The 25129-nt window shown below is 38.6% G+C and overlaps 1 protein-coding gene across 4 annotated transcripts in view; it reads left to right on the top strand.

Moving 5' to 3' along the window:
• MME (membrane metalloendopeptidase) overlaps positions 1-25129 on the top strand; it is a 134536-nt gene that overhangs the window by 101176 nt on the left and 8231 nt on the right. For all 4 annotated transcript variants that reach the window (XM_049867423.1, XM_049867420.1, XM_049867422.1 and 1 more), the window contains exons 17-22: positions 9684-9742; positions 15884-16003; positions 17806-17939; positions 18063-18128; positions 20836-20931; positions 21292-21368. In XM_049867423.1, the coding sequence (XP_049723380.1) occupies positions 9684-9742; positions 15884-16003; positions 17806-17939; positions 18063-18128; positions 20836-20931; positions 21292-21368 (552 nt within the window). The remainder of the gene's footprint in view (positions 1-9683; positions 9743-15883; positions 16004-17805; positions 17940-18062; positions 18129-20835; positions 20932-21291; positions 21369-25129) is intronic.

Genomic DNA, 25129 nt, shown 5'->3' with positions numbered 1-25129 from the left:
GGCAACAGGCTTTGTTTTTTGGTTTACATCCGTATGACACCAGAAGACTAATTGATAATTTTGTAAGTAGTTGTTGCAATCCTGCTCTGTCCTATAGGGCCGCTATGAGTCGGAATTTATAAGGCTAAACTCAGTTCCTAAAATAAAAACGGTCACATCCAAGCACTTCACTATTGCAGTTCGTAAAGATATGCAACATTATCTTTGCCGCTCTCCCTGTTTGACAAGTTCAGAAATGGATCAATTTAGGAAGTGTGCCTGTGAACACCTGAGCTAATCTTGGGCTAGAAGAGTCTCCACCTGCCCAGATGAGTATCTGGAACTTGGAAAGGACAGAGATTTAAAATAAAAAAGAACCTAGCCTGTATTTCCAGAATGATCTCAAGTATTTGATATCTTCTGGGGCTTTGGTTCCAGTTTGCAAAGAACTTCAAACATGACATATTATTAGTAATAGTGCTGAATTGGGAATTCAATATCCATTGGCAAAATTACTTGTAGTATTTCTAAAATTATTTGCTTACAGTGACATGATTTTTCCCCTAGTGTTCGGAGGGCAAACATAAAGCTCTAAAGAAAAAAAATGCGTAAGAACAGAAGAATGTGAATTGTTTTCAGACTTGAAATTACTTTGGCGTTTCCTGAGGACGGGACTTTGTGCAATGTCATTTGGTGGGTAGGGCCAGTGTTTGTAAATCATGACGATAGAGCTAGATGGGGTTTTCATGAACTACAGAGACTTATTGCTGAGTCTCTCCTGTCATTATGCATCAAAATAAAAACACTGACATTGACAGGAGCCAAATCAATAAACATTTACTGAGCATCTACTATGTGCAGAGCACCCCATTACATGGGATCCACAATCAACACCCATGGAAGCAGCTGTTAAGGGATCAAATGATGTATTGCACTGAGCATATCTGCTGCAAAAAAACCTCTTCAAAGTGATACGAATGGAAGATGTCACTCTGAGGACTAAGGTGCACTGGATCTTAGTCATGGCATTTTCAATCATCTCATATGCATGCGAAAGCTGGACAGTGAATAAGGAAAACTGAAGAAGAAGAATTGATGCCTTTGAATTATGGCATTGACAAAGAATATTGAATGTGTCATGAACTGCTAGAAGAAGAAACAAATCTGTCTTGGAAGCAGAGTCAGAATGCACCTTAGAAGTGAAGATGATGAGACTTTGTCTCATGTACTTTGGACATGTTATCAGCAGGGATCAGTCCCTGAAGAAGGACATCATGCTTGGTAAAGTAGAGGGCCAGCGAAAAAGAGGAAGTCCCTCAATGAGATGGACAGACACAGTGGCTGCAACAATGGGCTCAAACGTACCTACTATTGTGAGGATGGCGCAGGACCGGGCAGTGTTTCACTCTGTTGTAATAGGGTTGCTATGAGTCGGAACCAACTCGACAGCATCTGACAACAGTCTTAGGAGCTCACAATCTAGTGTCAGAGGCAAAGGAGTAAAAATTAAATGTGACAAAAGGCAGGATTTGATTGGTGCTATAACAAGCAAATAAAGTGCTAACATAGCACTTGAAAAATAAAACACCACAATCAAACCTTTATTTATAAAGAATTTTCTGGAGACAACATGTCAGTATTTATTATTGAAGTGAAAAGAAGATTCACGAAAAAAGAAACAAAACCAAAAAAAAAAAAAAAAGAACGGTTCATTTCCCTCTTCCCTTTTGTTGCTTCCAGCCTGCTGTTTGCTCTAATCTGGGCTAATTGGATGGTGGCAAGCCCCTGAAATAAGTGGTACCCCTGAGGCTGACAGTCCAAGAGCTGTGGTTCTCCATGGTTCTTTCTGAAAGGCCAACACCACCAAAAATGGCAGGGAGGCTGGTTCCCTGTGAAGTGACACCGTAGGTTTGCCACTGGTATGAGTCACTAATACTTTTTTAGTGTTCCAGCTCTGCCAGTTACTACCTGGATGACCTTTCAAGAGCCATGCAATCTCTTTATTTATAAAATGAGCAGGTTGATCTAGACTATATCCAGTCTCTAAAGTTATTCCCGGCATTAAAATTTTATACACTTCCTTGTGAATGTTTTATACAGGCCAGGAGATTTTCCTCTTGGGCTTCTCCACATCCAGTGGCTCCACCAAAAAATATATATATATGTATATGTGTGTATATATATATATAAAACCCACCCACCTAGTGCCATTGAGTCGATTCCGACTCATAGCAACCCCACAGGACAGAGTAGAACTGCCCCATAGAGTTTTCCAGAACTGTCAACCCTTTGGTTCACAGCTGTAGCACTTAACCACTATGCCACCAGGGTTTCCCTATATATGTATATATATATATATATATATATATACCCTAGTGGCGAAGTGATTAATAAGCTCAGGCTGCTAACCAAATGGTTGACAGTTCGAATCCACCAGTCGCTCCATAAAACCCCTATGGTGTAGTTCTGCTCTGTCGTATAGGGTCAGCATTAGTTGGAGTCAACAAGACGGTCCATAATGAAAATAAAAATATGTGTGTATATATATAAAAAAGAAAAAAAATTTTTTTCTTTTTTATATAGATAGATGATAGATAGATAGATAGATAGATAGATAGATAGATAGATAGATAGATAGATAGATAGATAGACAGACAGACACAGACAGATAGATAGATATGCCCTTGTAAAATACCGCTTCTGACTTTTCCTCTCTGCTGATATTTCTAGAACCAATCTTCTTTCTAATTAATTCCTCTATCCCTCTGTTGATTGTCAAAACAAAAAATGGTTATGCAGGATTTATAGGGGTGAATGGGACGACACCACTAAAAAAACTAGGAGAGTTGATATTGCCTGTCCAAAATGGGGTGCAGAGTGCTGGAAACTTGGAACACAAATGAATCTCCACAAGTGTAGATGTCTGGGTAAGGTTTACAAAAAATATTATCTGAGTCAGCAAATATTACCCAATCTGTGAGACTGAGCAGCAGATATTTAGCCTAAACTTGGACAAATCTCTCTAATTCTTCACGGCAGGGTCTGCCATGGTGGTCTGCTCATGTTCCGCACATATTGTAATAGATGAAAACCGTAGATTTCCGTCTTTTCCCTGCCCGTAAAACCAACAAAGTCCATTTTGCGTTTATCCGATGTGTTTTGGGGTTGTGAGCAAAACTCATTGTATCAGCAAAAGTCTTTCTGCTATTTAGTTAGCACCCAAGGAGGGTTTTTATTTTGTTTTTTGGGTTTTTCTCAGAGGTGGTGGGGGGCGGGGGGCAGTAAGAAAGGAAAGCTGAATATTTGAGGGTTGAAGTATTAGGTAGATTTTTATACTTCTTTCTTTTTCAAACAACATAATCAAAACGCCTTACAATTCCATTTAAACTGGGAGAACTTTGGGAAAGCATTCTGGGGTTTATGTACAAGTGTATCCTTTTGTGAGGACAATGTCTAGACAAAGCATGGCTTCTGGTTGCCACAGATCCCTGCAGCCTGCACATTAGCTGTACCTTACCTAGGACTGTGCCCGCCACCCTCCCTGGGTCACAGAATGAGATAGGATAGCACTCCCGGGATTGGGGGACAAAATTGATATACCGCGACCTGTTCCCAAAACTTAGTCATTTGTTTAACAAATATTTCGTGAGTCCTGACACTCTTCTAAGCCCTAGGGATACAACTGAGAACAAAACATGGAACAGCCCTGCCTTCGTATGTAGGAGTAACCTTCTAATGGGCTAGGCAGACAAAAGACTTGTAAGCCCAAGTCATATAAGGGTTAAGCGTCATATGGGATGCAATGGAAGAGATTTTAGTTGTTTCCTGAAAGATACGAGGTTAATGTGAACTGAGAAAAGTCACCAAAATAAAATTTTGACAGACATTATCCACTCACCCACATGTTGTGACTTCCAAATTTGCGTATTTCTCTGAATTTGCCAAGTCCCATGTGAAGGTGTCACTTTAAGGGCTAAGGTTGCCCTGACCCAAGCTGTGGTGTTTTCAGTCTCCTCATATGCATAAAAAAGCAGAACAATGAATGAGAAAGACCAAAGAAGAGTTGAGGCCTTTGAATATCGGTGTTGGCAAAGGACATCTGAATATACCATGCACTGCCAAAAGAACAAACATATCTGTCTGGAAGAAGTACAGCCAGGATGCTCCTTAGAAGCAAGGATGGAGAGACTTCATCTCACATACTTTGGACATGTTGTCAGGAGGGATCAGTCCCTGGAGAGGACATCATGCTTGGTAAAGTAGAAGCCCAGCAAAAAAAGAGGAAGACCCTCAATGAGATGGATTGTCACAGTGGCTGCAACAGTGGGCTCAAACATAACAACAATTGTGAGGATGGCACAGGACCTGGCAATGTTTCGCTCTGTCGTACATAGGGTCACTATTAGTCAGAACCAACTGAACGACACATAAAAATGACAATGTGACTGTGTACACACAGACATGCACAAATACGTATATACAGAGTAATTGAAGACTGAAAAGATTTTATCCTGTTGCTATGCTTAGAACCACAAAACCAACTGATGACTTCTGGGAATACAAATAGAGCAGTTGTTACCATTAGGTTTTGTTGAAAGAGAAATGGATTCTCGCCAAAGTAAAGGTCAAAACAGGCGTCCTGTCTCTTATCCCACAGACAGACCTGGATAAGTCACTCAGACTCCTTCAGTTATTTTAAAAACTCTTTTGCAACAATAATCAACAGTTTAATGAGGCCCTTTGGTCCCGCCGTGCTTGGCCTTTGGTTAAAAAATGGCTCCTCTTGGAACAAGTGGAAGGAACATGTCCTCTGGATGCTGGGGTAAGGGGCAGTGGGGGTGGGCAGACCTGTGTTACGATTCCTGCCCTGCCACTTATCGGGTAAACTTGGGTTACTTATGTCATACCTTTGAGCCTCAGTTTTTCACTTATAAACTAGGGATAATAACCTACTTTTGCAATGCAGAGATGTTGTGCAGATTACAGTTACGTTGTGTGAAGTGCCTGGCACATAACCAAAAAAAAAAAGAACCTAAACCCATTGCCGTCAAGTCGATTCCAACTCACAGCGACCCTACAGGACAGAGTAGAACTGCCCCACAGGGTTTCCATGGAGCAGCTGGTGAATTCGAACTGTTGACCTTTTGGCTAGCAGCCAAGCTCTTAACCACTGCACCATCAGGGCTAGGCACATAACTTAAGTGGTCATTAAAACATAGCTGTTATTGTTATAGCCTGGTCTTGCTGGGTCTTCTAGAATGCCTTCAGGGTGGTATAAAGGCCGGCATCCTGAAGCTTGTTAGTGGTAAGGGGGAACCCTGAGTATGAAACAGTTGTAAGAAGTAAGCACCTTAGTTTTGAAAGAGCTTGGCAAGAAAATAGCATTGGAGGAGGGGTTAGTCATTAATATTCATAGAAGTTTCCCCTAATCATTGTAACGAACTTTTGTGTTAAATGCAGATCCAATGCCTTAGAAGCAGAGCATTTGATTGGAAGGTGAGATGAGAGGGCCTTCTTTCTCCTTAGTTTACATTCTTTTCCCAGTGGGCTCACCCAGTTTACATGTGTGTTAGGAAGAAGAGTTTAGTAGTCGTGATGTGCTTCACTTTCTACACCCGTAAATTGGAGGCACCATCTATTTTATGTGCGTGGTCTGAAAGATACAGAAAACACCGACGTCTTGGTGAGACAGTATTAATAAATGTAAAGGGTAATAGTGATTATAATCACGAGATGACGCCAGGAGTGGGTGAAAGTGTTTTTGCAATCTGAAACCCAGGTAGCTCAGTGGTTAAGAGCTCAGCTGCCAACCAAAAAGTCAGCAGTTCAACCCACCAGCCACTCCTTGGAAACCCTATGGGGCAGTTCTTCTCTGACCTATAGGATCACTATGAGTCGGAATTGACTCCAAGGCAACCAGTTTGGTTTTTGAGTTTTTGCAATTTAGTGGGTCTATTCTAATCAGAAGTGCCAAAGGATCAGGCTGTTGACTTCAACTTTCCTTCCCGGCTGTAAAAATGATGTCTGGATGCTTGCATTTCATCACCACTTAGGTTCTTTGGGGTAAAAAGAATTAGAAGAGAAACACCTGGTCCTTCTCTCAAGGGTGTTTCTGTCGTCTCGCTCACCCTCATTGCCCGCTCAGCTTTGAGGGACGCTCTGCTTGCTACTATTGAATGTCTCCAAACAAGAGTCAGCTTACCTGACACAATTAAGCCTGAAAAGTGTTCTTATTTCGTACTCTCCCCCTCTTTGCTTTCTACCCCACACACCCACACTCGTATGCTCGTAGAACACTGGAAGCAGGAAGAGAAATCCAAGAGCAGAATGGTTTGTACTTCTTCACCAGGGTCTGAGGCTCTCTACAGAGGCTGTTAGCATCTGGTCTCCACACTTGCAAGGTATCTTCAGGTAACCCACAATTCCCACTGTTTTAGGGCAAGAATCACCACCATTTGGTTTCCTCTCCTATTTGTGTACTTTCTCTTCTCTCGGGTGCTATTTGGGGCCACATTTGTCTGTGTTCCATAAATGGAAACTTCTCTTGAAACTTTCAAACTACATCCAAGTTAAAAGAACTTAGAATTTTTATTACGTCACCATTAATTTGGAAAGTATTTTCTGTGCCCTGTTAGTTTAGTTTTTCTATTAACATAGTGAGCTATTTCATGACTGACCACAAATATTCTTAGACATTGAGCCTGTCGCTGTTATCATTACCTTATTTAAGATGTAATGATCGAACCACAGCACTTCAAGTTCTGATCATTCCCGGGAACAAAATGCTCAGTGCTTTCAGCCTGGATAATCAGCCAGGGGTGGTATGAGGATGTACCGTGAACGCTCTCAAGGAAGAAAAGGCAAACAGTGCCCACGAGTGCTCTGTAAATCTAACTACCATAATTCTGGTTTTGTGTGTTCTGTGGTCATAAATAGCTACCTATTTTCTTGGAGGCATAATTCACAGTGGACATGTTAATATGTAAAATTCTCCCTGCTGGAAGGTTACAAGCATTAATCAAAATGCAATCTCAAGCCCCTCAGAGTAACATGAGAGAACAGCAGAAAGGTGCCCAAACAAGGCAGGGCATTCATTTTTATAAAAGTGATAAACACAAGATGGGTAAGATGATGGACACTTCATCTGCATCCTACATGTGAGATCTGTGGCTGCCTGAATCATTAGTTTCTGAAACATTGGTTCCATATATCTTGTTCCTCTTCTCTGTAATACACTTAGTTAAAAAGGCAAAAAAGCAAAACATTTTAGATTGGCACCTCCTTTTCGGTCTTTTTTTGGTTTCATTATTAGCATTCTTGACTGATTCCAGAACCAAATGATTTGCGTATTTCATTTGTGGTTATCCAGAAAATCCCATACAACGTTTACCATCACTAAGTTAGAAGTCCGTAATGGAGAAACTAAACCTTAAAACCACCGAGACCTGGAGCAAGTTAAATTAACTTTTATTACAATTAAAATTTGAATAATCATAAGCTGTTTACATATAAAATTTGCTGCTACACTTGCTATCTAAATGTTGAGAACACATCGGGAAACTGTTCTTAGAATCGCTGCAAGGAAGGGTGCCCCCTGTCCCCCTGAGAGCAATGTGAGAACATTTTCCATCTCACCCTTTCTGCCAGGCAACTTGGAATCATATTTCAACCTGAATCATAGTAACCGTGTGAATATACATAAACATATTCCTAATATAGTATTCTTCCTGACCATCATTTTTGTTTTTTCTTAATACGTATTTTTTAAAAATTGTTGATCCAGTTACTTTATATAGTTTCTGATGTCTCAATTTTATTCTAACACCCCTGGGGTTACAAATACACACTTTTGTTGTGAGTCACTGTAAATCATGAAGCGAGTGGAGTTTAATTAAAATAAATAAACTGATCTACTTGTCATTACCGACCCGCAAGAACCAGGAAAGCATCGATGACTTGGCTGTGATGAGATTAGAGAGAACTGGTCTATTAGTCGCTTCATAGTGTTTAAAAGCGATTTCCCTTTACAAACAACAACAGATACATTGATCAAACATTCGTCTTCCCATCTTCAAGATTATTTTCTTCCTAAAGAAAAATTCACAGAAATGTTGTCTGCATTAAAAAAAAAAAAGTCCCAAATCTTGCGAAGTCGTGTTACTGGAGACAACCTGTCCCCATTCAGAGTTTATCAGACATTTGCTATACACGGCCCTCCCCCAGTTATTTTTAAGAGATCCTATCTGCAGTCCATGATTACTGAGAGCAGAGATAAAATGCTGATTTGGGCATCTGACTTTGTACTGCTTAACCTCGCAAAGCAGGGTCTGGAAACAGTTCAATGTGACCTCATTGTGCTAATGACTGTAAACTTCTGTGGGAGGGGTAACAATTGCCACAGTAAATGCTGCCGTGAAAGAGGAATCGCTGCGCTGAAGCCATTACACAGTGATATATGACTGTCTATGTGTGCAGTCTGCTGACCTTTAAGAGGTTATACGAAGTCAAGTGGTGTCCACTTTCCTTGAGTATATAGCACATGTATAATAGTCTAGATGGAAATAGTACTTCCGCTGGACACAAGTGCTTCACCTGATTATTGACGTGCAGTCTTCAGGGCATCGTAGCGCAGACATGGGAATATTGGCACCTCTCCTTTGCCTTAATGCTGCCCTTTAATTATCTTCATTCAGGGGAAATGTTTTTGGTTTTGGTTTCATTTTCTCATTCAGTCTCGTATTATAGTTATTTATGTATCTTTCTCATTTATTCAATTAAACTAGAGTCTTCTGAAGTCAGGGACTGTCTTTTAATACATCTTTAGACTGTGTATATAAGGAGCCCCGGTGGTGCAATGGTTAAAAGCCCTTGGCTGCTGACTGAAAGGTCTGCAGTTCAAACCCACCAGCCTCTCCTGGGGGGTAGGGGGGAAGGGGGGAAAGACCTGTGATCTGTTCCTGCAAAGATTACAGCCCAGGAAACCCTGTGGGGCAGTTCTAATCTGTCCTATAAGGTCACTATGAGTCGGAATCGACTTGACGGCACACAAAAACAACAGATTCTGTACAGAGCCCAAGTCGTGTTGTACAGAGACAGACGAATTTACTTAAGAGCCACCTGGACTGTATTTTACAGTTGTCATAGAAAAATATACCTTTGCTCAATTAGCTGAATGTTGCTTTTAAAAAAGTTTTAAAAGGCAGAACTTGGAGACATATTACTCCAAGCTACACTTTCCTCCACGGAGATATTTTATTTCCAGAAAGGCTCTTTGTAAACTATGAATTGAAATATTTTTAAATATACTTGAATCTGAAGTTTTAATATGTGTATTTCAATATTCTGTCAACTACTCCCAAATTGTAGGCATGGTTACCTAGAACCAGGAAAAGAAAGCCAAACACATTTCAGTGTAATGTGAACCCACTGCAGCTTTTGAAGGGGTACATTTTAACGAGTTTTGCACTGTCAGAGACGCTGCCAGAAAAATTCACGTGCGTGAAATAGATTGCAGACCTGGATATACGCTGATTTTTTAAGAAATGAAAGACTTTTAAATGAGCTCTCTCACCCAGCGAGCTAATTTTAATTTGTTGATCATATTTCAGACTCAGAAAGAGAAGATTCACCTAGGAATAGAAATAACGATTTCATTGTGATGAGTGGATCGAATCACTTGTAACATGTTCTCCTGTTTTCCGTAGGTGGATAAGCGGAGCAGCTGTAGTCAATGCATTTTACTCTTCAGGCAGAAACCAGATAGGTAAGGCGTATTTCTAAATAATTCTTTAATATTTCTCTTTTTTTTCCCAACCTGCAGTGTGTTGTATGACCAACTTACAATACCTCAAGAAAAAAAAAAAAGAAACAGCCGAGGCTGAGTTACTGATTTATTGAATATACTTCTTGATAGCTAAATGCATCCTAGTAACTTTTTTCACTGTAATGGCAAAATTTAAATTTGTACAAATCATGTTAAACAGTTTTGTTTCTTTTGTAATCTTGCCATTTATAACTAAAATGGTTTTATCTTATTTCTAAGTACTTTTTGCGATTGAAAGTCCCTTAAATATGTCTCCGTAAAATTAAATTGGCTTTAAGACTTTCTAAGCATCAGCGTCTTAAAGTGGCAAGAGCCAACTTTTCAGAGTTACAGTGTTGGGCAGTTCTGTCTGCTGGCTCCAGTGGATGGTCCAATTCTGTGTCATCTTCATTCCAGAAAGCTTCAAGGAGCTCAGAACGTTGACAGGTCAAATATACTAGGTTGGATCATATGAAATTATATCGATGTGACCACTTTGTGATTTCACTTCAATCAGAAGAGAAAAAAATGGTGTGTTCACTAATAGTAATATTACAGCAGGGTGTGAGGAAGTTTAATACGTGAATGAATGGTGTGATGAAGAAATGAATGACTTAATAAAAAACATTCTTTTTCTCTTCCTGGGAAGACCTGTACATCTTTAAATTCTGTCTGTCTTAATTATGACATAAATCAGGCCCTTTTCACAAGAGATTTGAGTATGTAGAAAGCACCCACTGATTCCGTGCTACCAGAGATATTCTAAAAAACAGTAGAGGAAGCTTCCCCCATTGTCTTCAGTCCAGCCATTCATTCCTAACTGTGGCCCAAAATCCAGAGGAAAGATAATCTCAGCATTATTCTAACTATTCTTTTTATATTTCAGAACCTTCCCTAAGCCTCATTTTTCTTTAATTTTGCTATCAATTGGGTTAGAAATGATGGAAAATTCTGTAAGATTTTTATCGTTGACTAAAAAACAAACCCTTAAAAAATTATATCCTTTTTTATTTTAAACCTTGATAATACCTTTTTGTTGCTTTTAATCCTAAAAACCAAAACCAAACCCACTGTCAAGCCGAGTCTGACTCATAGTGACCCTATAGGACAGAGTAGAACTGCCCTGCAGGGTTTCTAAGGGACAGCTGGTAGGTTCGAATTGCTGACCTTTTGGTTAGCAGCCAAATGCTTAACCACTGCACCACCACGGCTCCATTTTTAAGCCTAGGAAGAGTTCAATTAAGAAGTTATCTACATTTCCTTCTAGTATTTTTATGGTTTTTTGCTTTTGGAGTAAAACTTTAACCCACCTGGAATTCTACTTTGCTACGTGACATGAAAATGAATTATGCAAAGTAATCAAGAATGTCTTTATATCACATATAGATAATAATTAAGGCATGCATACTTGGGTTAAAATCATTTAGCTCAAAGTCTAGGCTAATATGTTTCCCAGCTAGGGAAATGATTACCCAAACCCAGACCAGAGTCTGCTTAATGATCAACTTAGAATCTGTGCAGTCCATCCTAATGTATTCCTGGAAACCACTCCGAACTTTCCTTAGAAATGCCTTTCTTTATCTCTTTCTTATCGCTTTTAATATTCACTCCTTCTATCGATGTAGGGTCAAGTTCATTCAAGATTGAGACTCAAACAGAATAAATTAATTTTCAGTGGAATACCAGGACAAATGGAGGCAGCCAAGATATCAGTTTGCATTTGGACATATTAAGTTTCATTTTAAGCCTGCTCAGGAAGGACCTTGGATCCTACCAGACCAGGAGTTGGTTTATGCACAGACAAGAGCCTGACAGATCCTCTTTAGAACCACTCTGGCTTGTTCATCCCTTCAGCCTGTCTCTGGAGCAGGTCCAGGCAGTTTAGGTCAAGAAGGGACTTGATTGACTCTCAGTTACCCTAAATCCCTGCAGGTGACTCAAAATTGGTCTGCCTCCAAGATTCCCTGATCAAGCTAGACCTGACAGTGTTCATTTTGAGTTTAATCCCCTTGACCCAAACAAGCAACACAGCAAAAGGAAAAAGAGTGAAAGTGGCCTAACGTTTCACAAAGTAGACAGTTATCCTCTGAATAATCAAGAAGTGTCTGTCATAAACATCCTTAATATATAAGATCTTTTTAAAGTGTGTCAAGATAATCTCAGCTGATGGAAATACGAAATAAAATTGTTAACCTGTTTTCATATGTTTGTCTGCTAAAAACAGCAGTTCAGAGAAGGGGGAAGTGTCACGCAAGAGGAGAAATCTTTGACGTGTGCAATTATTTCTCTGTGACAGTTCATTAAGCCTTCAAAGTGGGGATTGTCTTAACTAAAGATAACCGAAGATCCGTGTCTCCATCTTCCTCCTTGATAGGAACTTGTGAGCCTGTACATACATGCATACATAGTCTGCAACCCTGACTTAATGGGTTTTGTGAGATGTGCATTACAAAATTGAGTTGGTACAAAATAGTATGCGTCTTATAATGCCTTCCCATGCCCCAAATAACCCCAAATTAGATCACATACAATTTTTTATGGGATTGGTCATTTTACATTGTTAGGTTAAAAAATAAGTTGTTATTCATATCAATTTTTTCCTTTTTAATTCATGTCCCACCACTTTTTTGTCAGAACTCACACACGTAGGCTAAATTTCAAATTTGTTGTACCCCTGCTACTTCACATCAATAGCAACAAAAGGCAACTTCCAGGACAAGGAGGTATTTTTAAAAGTTTCCTGATAATACTAAAATTGTTTAATTCACTGCTTCGACTTCCTTTCACGTTTGCTTGTTGAAGCTCCAGGAGCCACCTTTGTCATTAAGAAAACTACGTATGAATGTTTTGTCAAATACAAGTTTCAAGCACTCTTCAACCATCTCATTAAACCTTAAAGTATGGTCCACACAAGTGATCGGTTCAGATGGGGAGTCTTATAATTGCTGTGTTCTCCCTTTTCATTAAAAAAGTACCAGGGATCTTTTCACGATCACCTTTTTTCATTGTCAGGAAATGTATGGGTTATTTGATGTATACAGCCTGGGTGGTCTACAAATGCCTCGAGATAATCAAACTTCCTGAAGTGCCTTACTCATTTCTGGCAGTATTATTTTCAGTCTTGAAAATTAAGAGTAAATGTTTCCAAAATGTTTCTGCTCTGGTTATTATAAAAAAAGAGTGTTTGATTTTTTTTTTTCCACCAAAAAAAAAAAAAAACTTGATTTTACCTGTTTTGCAGGCTCCAGATTTGTATGGAAGATTCTAAAATGGTGACCTTAATGAAAATAAATAAATAAACTAGGGAAGGGGATGTATAATCTTTTGTTTCATTGACCAATGACTTATTTAATTAACTAAGTCTTTGATAATCGTGAACATAAAAACTGTACAACTAAGCAGTTGGTTGGATACAATGGTTGTAAAGTCTGCCGATAACAGACTAATGGGAAAAACCCTCATCTCAGATATTTAGCTGACAGAGTGAAAGGGGAAAATCGTAATTTGCAATGCTGAACTTGGAGACTAGTATTAATATGAGCCATGAAAATTGTATCACTTGCCTGAAGAATGGTGTATCAAAGCCAAACCAAACCCATTGCCACTGAGTCGATTTTGACTCATAGCAACCCTGTAAGGCAAAGTAGAACTGCCCCATGGAGTTTCCACGGAGCGGCTGGTAGATTCAAACTGCAGACCTTTCAGTTAGTAGCCAAGCTCTTAGCCACTGTGCTACCAGAGCTCCAAAGACTGTCATATCAGGGTATAATTAATGGAGCAGAATCTTTACAGTTAATGTTTAGTCTTGATAGCAGGTTTCATAAGAGCGTTTTATATAACGGGTGGATTTGAATCGAAGTACATAGTGTGGGAGATAGTGTTCACTTTAAGTTAATAAAGTACTGTGCTTAATTTTTATCCTTTAAGCTAAAAATAATCTCTTGGCACCGTTGATAGCTCAGGCAGCTGCATGCGAGGTGTAACTTTCATCAGAATTCTCTAAAGACAAAAAAATTTTTTTTGTCATTTGAAAGGTAAAACAAATTTCTTCATTTGTTTTTGAAGGTCTGGAGACAAAGTATTTTTAGTCTCCTCTAAATACCTAATGTGTATCTCTGACACCCATGCAGTTAATATCATGCTCCCCCGACCTGAGAGGCAAAGAAACAACATCTGCTACTCCATGTAAACTAGATGCTAAGTTTCCTAAGGTCAGGGATTTTCTCTTACATTCTTTGTATCCCAATAGCAACACCCAGGGCTTTGCATGTTAACAAATATTGATATAAAGTTTGTTTTGTTTTTAGATTACAGAACATGGTATTTCAGTGGGTGGATACCAGTGTTTTAAAACATAAAAGATAAAAGTATTAAAATGTGAACATTAATTTTACTTTCTTTCTAAAGTCAAAAATTAACCACCTCAAACATCATGGTCCAAAAGAGATGATCTTTTAAAATATAAAACAGGGGGAAATATATTCCAAGAGAACAGAAAAAAGTTCCGGTGGTTAGAGTATTTCAGAAACTGTGTATTTCTAAAAAAATGAAAGAAAGAAAAACAGTGTGTGTGACTCTGTGTGTGTGTGTGTGTGTGTGTAGAGACAGAGAGAGAGAATATGTAAGTATAGCTTGGTGGGCGTATACATTATATGAGGATGATGGGATGGGATAGGGAAGGAAAAGGCGTCGGGGAGACTAGAAAGGTAGACAGGACCATGGATGGCATCAAAGGCCAGGCTGAAGATTTTGTGTTTAGAGAGCAACGATAAGCCACTGGTTTCTTTTTTTTTTTTTAAAGCATGAAAGTGATAATGACCAGAGTTGCACTTTAGACAGATTAATTTAGCTGCAGGATAGATTAAGAGGATAGATTAGGTTTAGGATAGATTAGAGTTGGGTAAAACAGGAAGTAGGAAGACCAGTTAGGAGATTAGTGTAAGTAATCCTTGAGACAAGGAATGAGATTGCAAACTGTCATAGTGACAGCAAGACTGAGAAGGGAGAGATCAACAAATAAACACGAGGGATGTGACTGGAAAGCAGGTATATGATGTGGTCTTTGTTTACGTAGACCATAAAAAACTTTGCAAAAGAAAGGAGGCTCCAAAAATAAATGCTAAATTTTCATTTTGGATGATTAAGGTACTTCAGATGCCACTAGCAAAAGTAATAAAGTCAAAAAAGCGGTGGCCTAGAAGGGAGAATGGTGATTTTGGTATTCAACGTGCTAAATTCAAAGAGTTTGTCAGGCGTCTATGGGGAGAAATTTGCCGAGTTATGGCAGATGTCAGAGTAGAAATATAAAAACTACAAGCTGTTTACCGAAATGTTTGAGACATCATCGTAAATTGAGTATTCATTCGATTAGCATTGATTATTCATTTATTTAACACATTTCGTGAGCTCCTATTATGTTCCCGATACTAGTTTTAGGTGCTAGGGGTAATGAACTGAATAAATGAATGGACCCAAACAAACAAACAAAAAATAAATGGACGGACACACAAATTTCTGTTCTCAGAGGATTAGTGTTTCAGGTGCTGGGGTGAGAGTGGGGCAGACAGAAAAAGGAAAGACACAAAGCATAAGTGAAGAAATAAACAGAATATAAGCGTATTTATAGGTGCCTCAACGAAAATAAAATAGGGTTGTGCGATTGAGGGGTAGTTCAGATTGTGTGGCTCTGTTTGCTTAATAAACTGCTGTAGGTGAATAAAGTTGTAGAGACAGCATTAAAAGTACCGTGTGTTATTGAGTAACTATTTCTGCTTGCATCCACATTTTTACAATAAGACAAGAACCTTCTGGGTGGAGACTATAATTATTCCTTGCCCTAACTCCTTGCAGTAGAAAACAATCTTCAGAAAGATTGTAAAATGCCCTTTGGGATTATAAATCATAGATCACGATGCTATTTTTGGATGACCTCTTTGTTGTCATCAATAATAAAAGACCTGCATTCGTTTCTATCATAGAAGGTATTTGTATCCAACTAAGAGAAACGGACTTGCTGTTCAGCTTAGCAGGCAGGAAGCCAAGCCCAGGCTGTCTTCATAGAATAATGCCACAAATCACCTTGAGTATCTTCTTTCTTTGCAGTCTTTCCAGCTGGCATCCTGCAGCCCCCCTTCTTCAGCGCCCAGCAGTCTAACTCACTGAACTATGGGGGTATCGGCATGGTCATAGGACACGAGATCACCCATGGCTTCGATGACAATGGTAAAGGACAGTTTATAGTTTGCTTTGGCTAAGATATATTCTAATAAACAGAATTAAGAGTCATTAATGAATTATCAGTACAAAAACACATTCATCAGTGTATCATTGGGTCGTATAATCACTTTACTTTCAGTGTTCCTTTTAAGTTGTTGCTTAAGAATATAAAAATTTTTTTCTAATATCGAGGTAAACCATGTGAGCTTTATTTTGACGGACTAAAACAAATACATTGAGAAAAAATTGTGAAGTTTATCAACATGGTGATAATGCCTAGTCTTATTTCTTGACTGTATATGTCTCATTTCTCCACACTCTTAGAGGACAGAGTTCCTGTCTTAAAATTAGAAATCAGTTGTAAATTCAGAAACTGTTGTGTATCCAAGTGGCAGTGTCCATAAGACTCTTAAAGGTGTTTGTCGTCAGTGATTTATTTTGTTCTGGGTTTTTTGTTTGTCGTTTGTTTGTTTTCCATCTTATTCCTAGAATTTAGTTCAGGGCTTTGCAAACAGCAGGCACTGCATCAAGTGGCAAAATGCATTTATCGTTTCAATGAATGTTGAGAAGTATGTAAAGATGTGAGATGGTTGTAAAGAGGTGACAGTTGAAGCTATAGCAAAGATGAGTTCACATGTAGAAAGAAAGTAGAGCGATGTTAACTAAGCCTTAATGAGTTCCATGTCTGGAGAGCCAGGAAAGAGAAGGAGACAAGAAAGGTAAAATTTCATAAAGGATTTACTAAATATCAGCTCAGTGCCATCCACAGCACTAGGCGTCCCAAGGAAGCACTGGTCCCTGCCATCACTGACCTTACATACTTGATAGGAAAATAACGCTTGCAAACATGATATTAATAATAACAGTATTTACTGGCTATCTACTACCTGATAATGACTCTGCAAATTTTATATTATTAACTCAATTAAACTATACAATAATCTTAAGAGGTAGGTGCTCTTACTCTTTCCATTTTTGAAATAGAAAAAAAAAAAAGGCACAGAAAGGACTTGCTCAGAGTTACAGAGCTAGGAATTGGTGAAACCAGGATATGAGTTCAGACAGCTTGGCCTCATAATCCTTTTTTTTTTTTTTAATTCACTATAGGTAGATTAATATTTAAAAGATGATACAATTAAGTGCAAAAACATATGACATTCGTAAGTGCTGTTGGAACTCAAAGAGGGAAAAGATCAGAGTAGTTTAAGGTCAGCGGGAAAAGGCCAGGGAAATTAGGGGGCAAAGGAGACTTTTTCCTTGTGCTCAAAGTAGAGGGAGGGTGTGAGCCTCCAGCATCTCATGAAGGGGATAAGAATAGTAACTGAACTCTGGAATAAAATCATTGCCTTCTTAAAATCTTAAAATACCAAATTAAACAGATGTGGTTCAGATGAAAACCGTGCAAGAGAAACAAGGTAGAATTTCAGGAACATTCTACGTGGTCATCTCAGCTGAGATATCAAGAGTCCATTGGGTCATGACCATGGGTAACGGTTGGTTGCATGTTATAATTCATGTAATCAGTGTCACTGAATAGTACAGGTAAAACATGTTGAATTTGGCGAATGTTGGGTTATATATGTTTTTATCACGACAAAAATAGAAGAAATATCAAGTACAACAGCAGCCTGGCAGTTCAGGCTTTATTAACCCTGGGGATGAGGAAGAACAATGGTTTTTCTCATCATCTGTCCAATTTAATGTTCTCTTCCACAATGATATTTCAGTCCCTGAACTTTGAGTTGAGACATCTTATTGTAATTTTTGTTGTAATGGGTTGCCATTTTACTTAAATAAATTTATTACAGGTAGAAATTTTAACAAGGATGGAGACCTTGTTGACTGGTGGAGTCAACAATCTGCAAATAATTTTAAAGAACAATCCAAGTGCATGGTGTACCAGTATGGAAACTTCTCATGGGACCTTGCAGGTGGACAGCACGTATGTCATCCCCATTCTCTCGGGAAGTTTTACATATGTTAAATCTTAAGTGAATTGTTAATACTTTTCCTAACAATTAATTCTAATGCAGTTAGGGTCTTTTTTTTTTTTTTTTTTTAACAGCTCAATGGAATTAATACTTTGGGAGAAAATATTGCAGATAATGGCGGTCTTGGACAAGCATACAGAGTGAGTAATAATATTTTCTTCCCATTTTAGTGGTTAGAGTATTTGTTTATTATATTTATTCATTTAAAGCATTTTGTAGAAGGAGCCTATGATACAGGCAATAAGTAATGGATAGAAAATGCAGAGAAAGGGGTTTATAAGCATGTGAACCGTAAGGGTCAGTACAGTTGCTGTGACTGAGCTCAAAATCTGTTTCTAAGCCTCCAAGAAACCAAGAAGAAGAACCATGGGATGCTACATCAACAGATATGAGGAAATACGCAGGTTCCTGAGAAGAAACGACATTTTTCTAAGAAATAATCAGTGAGATAAGTTTTTGAGAAAAGTTGCTCCACGAGAAGGATGATTTCAGGATTACCAAGTAGTTTAGTGACCAGAACCCTGAAGCCCCATTTGGGAAGAATAATCAGCACAAACCACAGACATAACATTAAACGTGGTTCAGTTACAATGATACAGGAAAGGGCTGATATGATTTTTCTCTAGTAGGTGGCCTTGTAGTCAGCCAAACTGTTACACCCAGAGGAGTGGAGTGTATGAATGTAACCAACAATCCTTAGAATCTCATTTAGGCCTCCATTCATTCTTGCATTCACGAATACTTGTGAAGAGCTGTACTGTGTGATTGGTGGAGTCCTTAGGGGGCACAAGTAGTGAAGGTGAGTAGCTGCCAACTAAAAGATTAGTGGTTCAGGTTCACCTAGAGGTGCCTCAGAAGAAAGGGCTGGTGATCTACTTGCAAAAAATCAGCCATTGAAACCCCTGTGGAGCACAGTTCTACTCTGACACACTTGGGGTTGCCATCAGCTGAAGTCAACTCAATGGCAACTGGTTGGTCTTTTTTTTTTTTAATGTGTTTGATACTGATCCTGTTGTAGATGCAGGAATGTGTTATTGAATGAGATGTGAATTAGAGGATGTCATTATTTGATGATCTGAACAAGGACTAAAGGATGGTCTAATGGGTGCCACGTCCACAAGAAAGTGTAGGGATTTTCACACACGGGTGGAAGAATAATGGTCTCAGAAGCAACAAGGAGGAGTGAGGGTAATTTTGAGCCTTCCTCTCAACCCTGGGGTAGGTCACAGGTAGAGAATAAGCAGGTCCACTCAAGAGCATACAGGGAGTAAGGTGACCCAGGGTAGAGTCAGGCTCCTCTCCTCTTCTGTTCTCTCCTCCCTTCCTCTTTCCTGTCCTCGTCTGTCCTTTCCTCTCCTCACCTGTGCAGTTCCTTCTCCTCAACTCAAAGAGTCCCCTGGGCTCCACCTGGGTTTTCCCTCCCTCCATACTGACCTGGGTACTCTCAAGGCAATAAGCTGGGGCAATTGTTGAACTCACTTGTTTGTTTACGTCTCTCAGGGATCAAGCCTTTCTCCGGGTTGTCTAGTGCCATGCAAACCATTGTTTCATACATTTTGTCCATTGTTTGGTTGTTTCAGGTGAGAGTTAAATTTAATTTCTATCACTTCATCTTGGCTGGAGGCAGAAAGCATTGGCACTCATAATACTCCCATGGTGATTCTAATACACAACCAGATTGAGAATTTCTGTTTAAAAAAGCTAGCCAAAGTCTGGGTTAGTGGTGCTTCCATGAAGGTGCTCACCTACAGCAAGTGCAGAACTAAAACAAGCAACTTACCATTGTGCACATATTTCATTACGCTTTGAAAATACATGAAGTTGTAACAGGTACTGACCTGTCCCAATGTCACATTGTGAACCCCTTAACGGAGAGCAGACACAAGCCTTCCCCACGTCCACAGCATTGTCACATAACAGGAAGACCCTCAAGAAGATGAACTGACTCAGTGGCTGCAGTAGTGTGCTCAAACCTAGCAGAAGTGTGAGGATGGTGCAGGACTAGGCAGCGTTTCATTGTTGTACATAGAGTCACTATGAGTTGGAACCAACTTGACAGTACCTAACAACAACAGCAACAGAGACTCAGTAAAGCTATATTGATGGGGAATAGGAAGAAATGAAATATATCTTCTAATCATCTAATTGATCACTTTCCTTTCTACTAAAATGCAAGTGATACATCTCAGAAAGTTTGCTGTCAATCCCTTTCTTAAGCCTATTTAGTAGAGGACAACTACATTTTTCAAGCAAGTTCAGTAAATTCCTGCCTCGACTCGACAGCAGTGGGTTAATGTAACGGAAGTTCAGTCTATTTTGTCCTGTTTTTAGGGTATCAGAATAGCTCCTTACCCTGAGAATCATAGGATACTGGGCCTCTAAGGATATCAAGAGAATCCTTTGACTGTTGGCAAGAATTATTTAAACTGTTGAAGTCTGGTGTGAGTCTGTTTTGCTAAGACCATTAACTAGGCTAAATATGGCAGTTGCAAACTCCCTTGGCGATCCATCTCTCCAATTGGCAGGACTTACCCATCTATTTACGGAACAGCATTTAGAGAAGTTTGTCAGCACTTAGTTAATGTCATCCATTCATTTAAGAGACATTTACTGATCATGTGGCATCCCCCAGACTCTTTTCATCTCCTAATCAGCATCCCATTCGTCTCAGAAATTTGAGTTATTCTTTCTAATCTGTGAAATAGTAGCAGGTTGCCATATCTAAATATCTTATTATGGTGACTGTGATATAAAAGGTTAATTATTTGATTACATGGTTTTTTGAACAGATTTATATATAAGCTTTGAAATGATAAACATCATGTTTCTGTTTCATTAACTGCCTAGGCTTATCAAAATTACGTTAAAAAGAGTGGTGAGGAAAAATTACTTCCTGGACTTGACCTAAACCACAAACAGCTGTTCTTCTTGAACTTTGCCCAGGTATTGTATCTTTCTTGATTGATAGATATGAAAATTTTTTCAAATTATAATTTCACAGTAAGTTAGGTATTGCAGGCTGAGTTTTCTTGTTTTAATCAATTGTGACATTGCATTCGACTTGACCAGCTTTCATTGTGTATAACAGACTGTCAGATCATATTAATGACAAATAATTATGTTCCTAGTTGTCTATCACTGAATGTTATTTGAAGAGTAAATAGTTGAGGAATACAAAACTCCAATTAAATTTCTGAAGTGGGAAGTTTGTTTTCCCACCAACCTGACCAAGTAAAACTCCAAGAAATGATCCTCGATCTAACCTGGGATCACCGTTCTGCTTTTTTCTACTTCTCCCCCTAGGTGTGGTGTGGGACCTACAGGCCAGAGTATGCCATCAACTCCATTAAAACAGACGTGCACAGCCCAGGCAATTTCAGGTGTGTGGGTACGAGCGCCAGTCGCGGTGCTCATATATTGGCTCCATCAGTGTCAGATTTGGAATTAGCTCCTTCTAATGAAAGTTGTAATTCAGTGTTTTTATTTGAGGGCCAAAGATAGGATCAACAGAACACGTCAGGGTAAAATATCATGTTCACACAAGAATAGCTGATTGCCGTGATTGTCCTTATCCTCAGAATATATGTGAGCCAGGTGCAGTGCTTGGTGGATTCCGACAAAGATGTCACCCCAGAACAGTAGCACAAAGACATAACAGGTTGTGAATGGTTTAAGCCTAGAACCAATGAATAGCTGTTCCAAAGAAAGATTCCTGGCAACATATGGAGAAACTTTCTACTAGAGGTTGTCCGACATGCAACAAGGTTGTTCCCAAAGCTCCAGGACAGAGTGCATTGAAGCAGAGAAAGAGTTATCAAGTGGCTGGAGAAAAATGCTCCACAAAGTAGAAGGTTGAGTTAGAAAATATCTAAAGTTCTTTCCAAATTAGAAGATCTCAGAGAACACGGGATCGAAAGACAATCACTTTACCAACATTTGAATATTAAATTCTAGATCCCTTTACAGCTACATGTGAAATTAGTAAGTAAGCACAAGTAAGCCCATGCTTACCTTGCCTATTGGATAATTAGCTCCTGGTGGGAATCGACTTGACAACGATGGGTTATCATATAGTGTGTGTTTGAAAATTATTTTTAGATAAGGGAGGTATAAACAACTTAACAATCCTGTGGACTCTTCAACATTCTATGTCAGCTGAAAAAGACTTTTTGTCATTTCTTACGTTCTGCGTGGCTCAGGGAAACCCTGGTGGTATAGTGGTTAAGAGCTATGGCTGCTAACCAAAAGCTCAGCAGTTCAAATCCACCAGGAGCTCCTTGGAAACCCTATGGGGCAGTTCTACTCTGTCCCATAAGGTCACTTTGAGTCAGAATCGACTCAATGGCAATGAGTTTTGGCGTGGTTCAGAATGTCAAGAACTGATTGCTGGTTACGTAACATGTAAGTAAGTAGTAACTGTTTTCTACCTTCAGTTTTAATGAAAACAGTATTTCATTATAAATATGTGCAATTATTTTTAACTTTAATTTTCTTTGTTCTGTCCCCAAAGATGCTCCTTTGTGATTATTTTTCGTTCATAATAAGAGAAGTATGTGGCATTTTTTTCTAAAGGGCAAATGGAATGCCAACCTTTTGTCAAGGAAATTCCTATTTTCTCTGGAGGTAAAGGGCTTTCCTTGGCAAAAGGTTGAGGGTACATTTAGTTTTGGAAACAGTCTGCTTCCTGACTGTACAAAAAGCGAGACACATTTTTTTAAAGAACCTTAAAAGCTGGTAGATATTAAGTTACTATTCAAAAATTATGGGTGGTGGTTTATGTAGAAATATTTCTGAAATGAAAGGAGATCTCATAAACTTATGCTTAAATAGTCAGTTTTAAAAACAAAACACAAAATATACTTGATATAAAGATGAATCTATAAAACACATTTGTTAACTCTATTATTGTTTTGTTCTTCCCTAACTAAAGCTTTATGTATTTTTAAATAAACTTCTAAAATTTTTAGTATTCAAAAAGGTTGTTCTCCCTTAATATTCTAGAAATTGAATCCTTGGTTTAAACTTATCGACTTCTTTTTGGAAACCCACTTTTCAATAAACCATCTGCAGTCAACTCCAGGGAATGGTTATTTGTTATGAAAGTTTTTACTATAATCGATAAATGTGTTCCTAAAGTTATTCAGATGTAATATTTCTGTATCACATGTGAGGATTTGACAGTTTTTACAGCAAGTCAAAGTAGACAAAATGGTCCCAATGCTACGTAGATTCTAATGGTGGTAATTTATGTGCTCTGATTGCTCAAAAAAGGACTCTTTACAGGACTAACACCATCTCACGATGTATGAAATGTTCCACCACAGCTTAATTTTTAAGATTTTTGAAAGAATATTATTTTTAGTATTTTGTGCAGACATTTTCAAGCAATATGTCTCTTTTGTGCCTTCCATTTTGATGATTTAGGGCATGCTTAGGTTAAGCCATCCTTGAAATACTGATGTTTCCTCCGTTTACTCTAGATACTAGCATTGGTTTCTGATACCTTTATAAATGTCAGTATGGATTTTGACGAGCCTTATGAAATTCCTATTAACACTTGTTAACCCTTGCCTGATACCTAGGAATCTATTCAGGCATTTATTTCTTCACGAATTTGTAGTGCAAAATATGCTGGTCAATATAACTTAATTGTAAGGACTCCTGAAAATTAATTAATAGTAATGATTGGATAGTCAATTCATGAATGATAGCCAACTTCACAGCCAAGTCATTCCTTTAAAGGAAGTAACAAAAGAGTGTTTGAGGGCCCACGAATTGCAAAAGCTCATCAAGTAATTTAAAAATACAGTTAATTGTGGGCAGACATCGTCGGATATATTCTATGACATAAAGGCCATTCTTTGTCACATGACGTTAAACCCCATATCTTTTAGATATTTTGAACACAAGGGATTATTTGCCAAGGAAATAAGAGCCTTTATTACTTTCTGTTATTTTACACATAAGCACGAGAACGACATAGTTTTCGTAGAGCCTGAAATTCATGTAAGCCCTCTATGTTATATTAATGAAAGACAACCCGTCTCTTAGAGAAATGATTCATTTTATTAATAATGTATCTATTTTCAAAATGGATTATTTATATCATCCATCTGAAGATTTGATATTATAAACAACGAAACACTAATTAGAGCCCTAGGAAAATGCATGAAAACCCCAGTGCGTTGGTGACCTATTTATTCAGCATCAGATTATCTAAGTGGAGTGTTGAGATGGAAGGAAATGATGGAGAGCTGATGGAGCGTCTCTACGTTGCTAACTCCCAATAGTGCTTTAGGAAGACTTTCTTTGAGGTTGTATTTTAATTTCTTTAATATTTTTAAGAGACAGGTAGAATTCAGTCCTGGGTTTGGACATTTTTACTGAAATATTTGTCCCCACATAACTACCTAAGACATTATCTTTTGGAAAAAAAAAAAAAAAAGTAATAAAATAAAAGCAAAATTGCATCTGTACCCATCAATAACTCTGAAATATTTGTCCTGTGAGCCCAGAAGCTTGCTTCTCAGGACAAGGAACGGTCAGGCCAATGTCATGACTATGCCCCAGCTAGTATGTGGGGCTTCCTGCATTGGGAAAGGACTGGATTAAAAGAAGTCAAAGCCTTTTCCATCTTAGAGTCCTTGACCCTAGAACCTAAAAGACCAGTGCAAATCCCTGATGTCTGAGATCTTTTAATTCCTCCATATATGATCACTCTTGACAGTGTATTTGACAGTGTATTTGACAGTGTATTTGACAAGGAGTGCATTTGTTCTTGAACATTCAGATGTAAGAAATGACACATTATTATATATATATGTATATATATATTTTTTTTTTTAATCAAATTAAGCTCTAAGCTCCCACCCTAAGCCAGCAGGTGAGACATTTAATTTCAGTAGTTTTTCCCCATACTAGAGTTATACAGAAATCCAAAGGCATCACATGTCTAGAAGTTAGGGAATAGCCTCCAGCTTCAGTTTGCACTTGTCACTACCAAGGTATAGGTGGGTGATCCACCTGTAGTCAGTGGCTCCATTTCCTGCCACAGTTCTTCATGTTCTGGTACCCCAGTAGCCACATACCATCCTATCAGGCATCTTCTCAGAGTCCTGCTCAAAAAAACCAAAACTAAACC

The sequence above is a fragment of the Elephas maximus genome, chromosome 23 (genome assembly GCF_024166365.1).
Source record: "Elephas maximus indicus isolate mEleMax1 chromosome 23, mEleMax1 primary haplotype, whole genome shotgun sequence".
Lineage (NCBI taxonomy): Eukaryota > Metazoa > Chordata > Mammalia > Proboscidea > Elephantidae > Elephas > Elephas maximus.
This window is presented reverse-complemented; position numbering and strand designations above follow the sequence as displayed.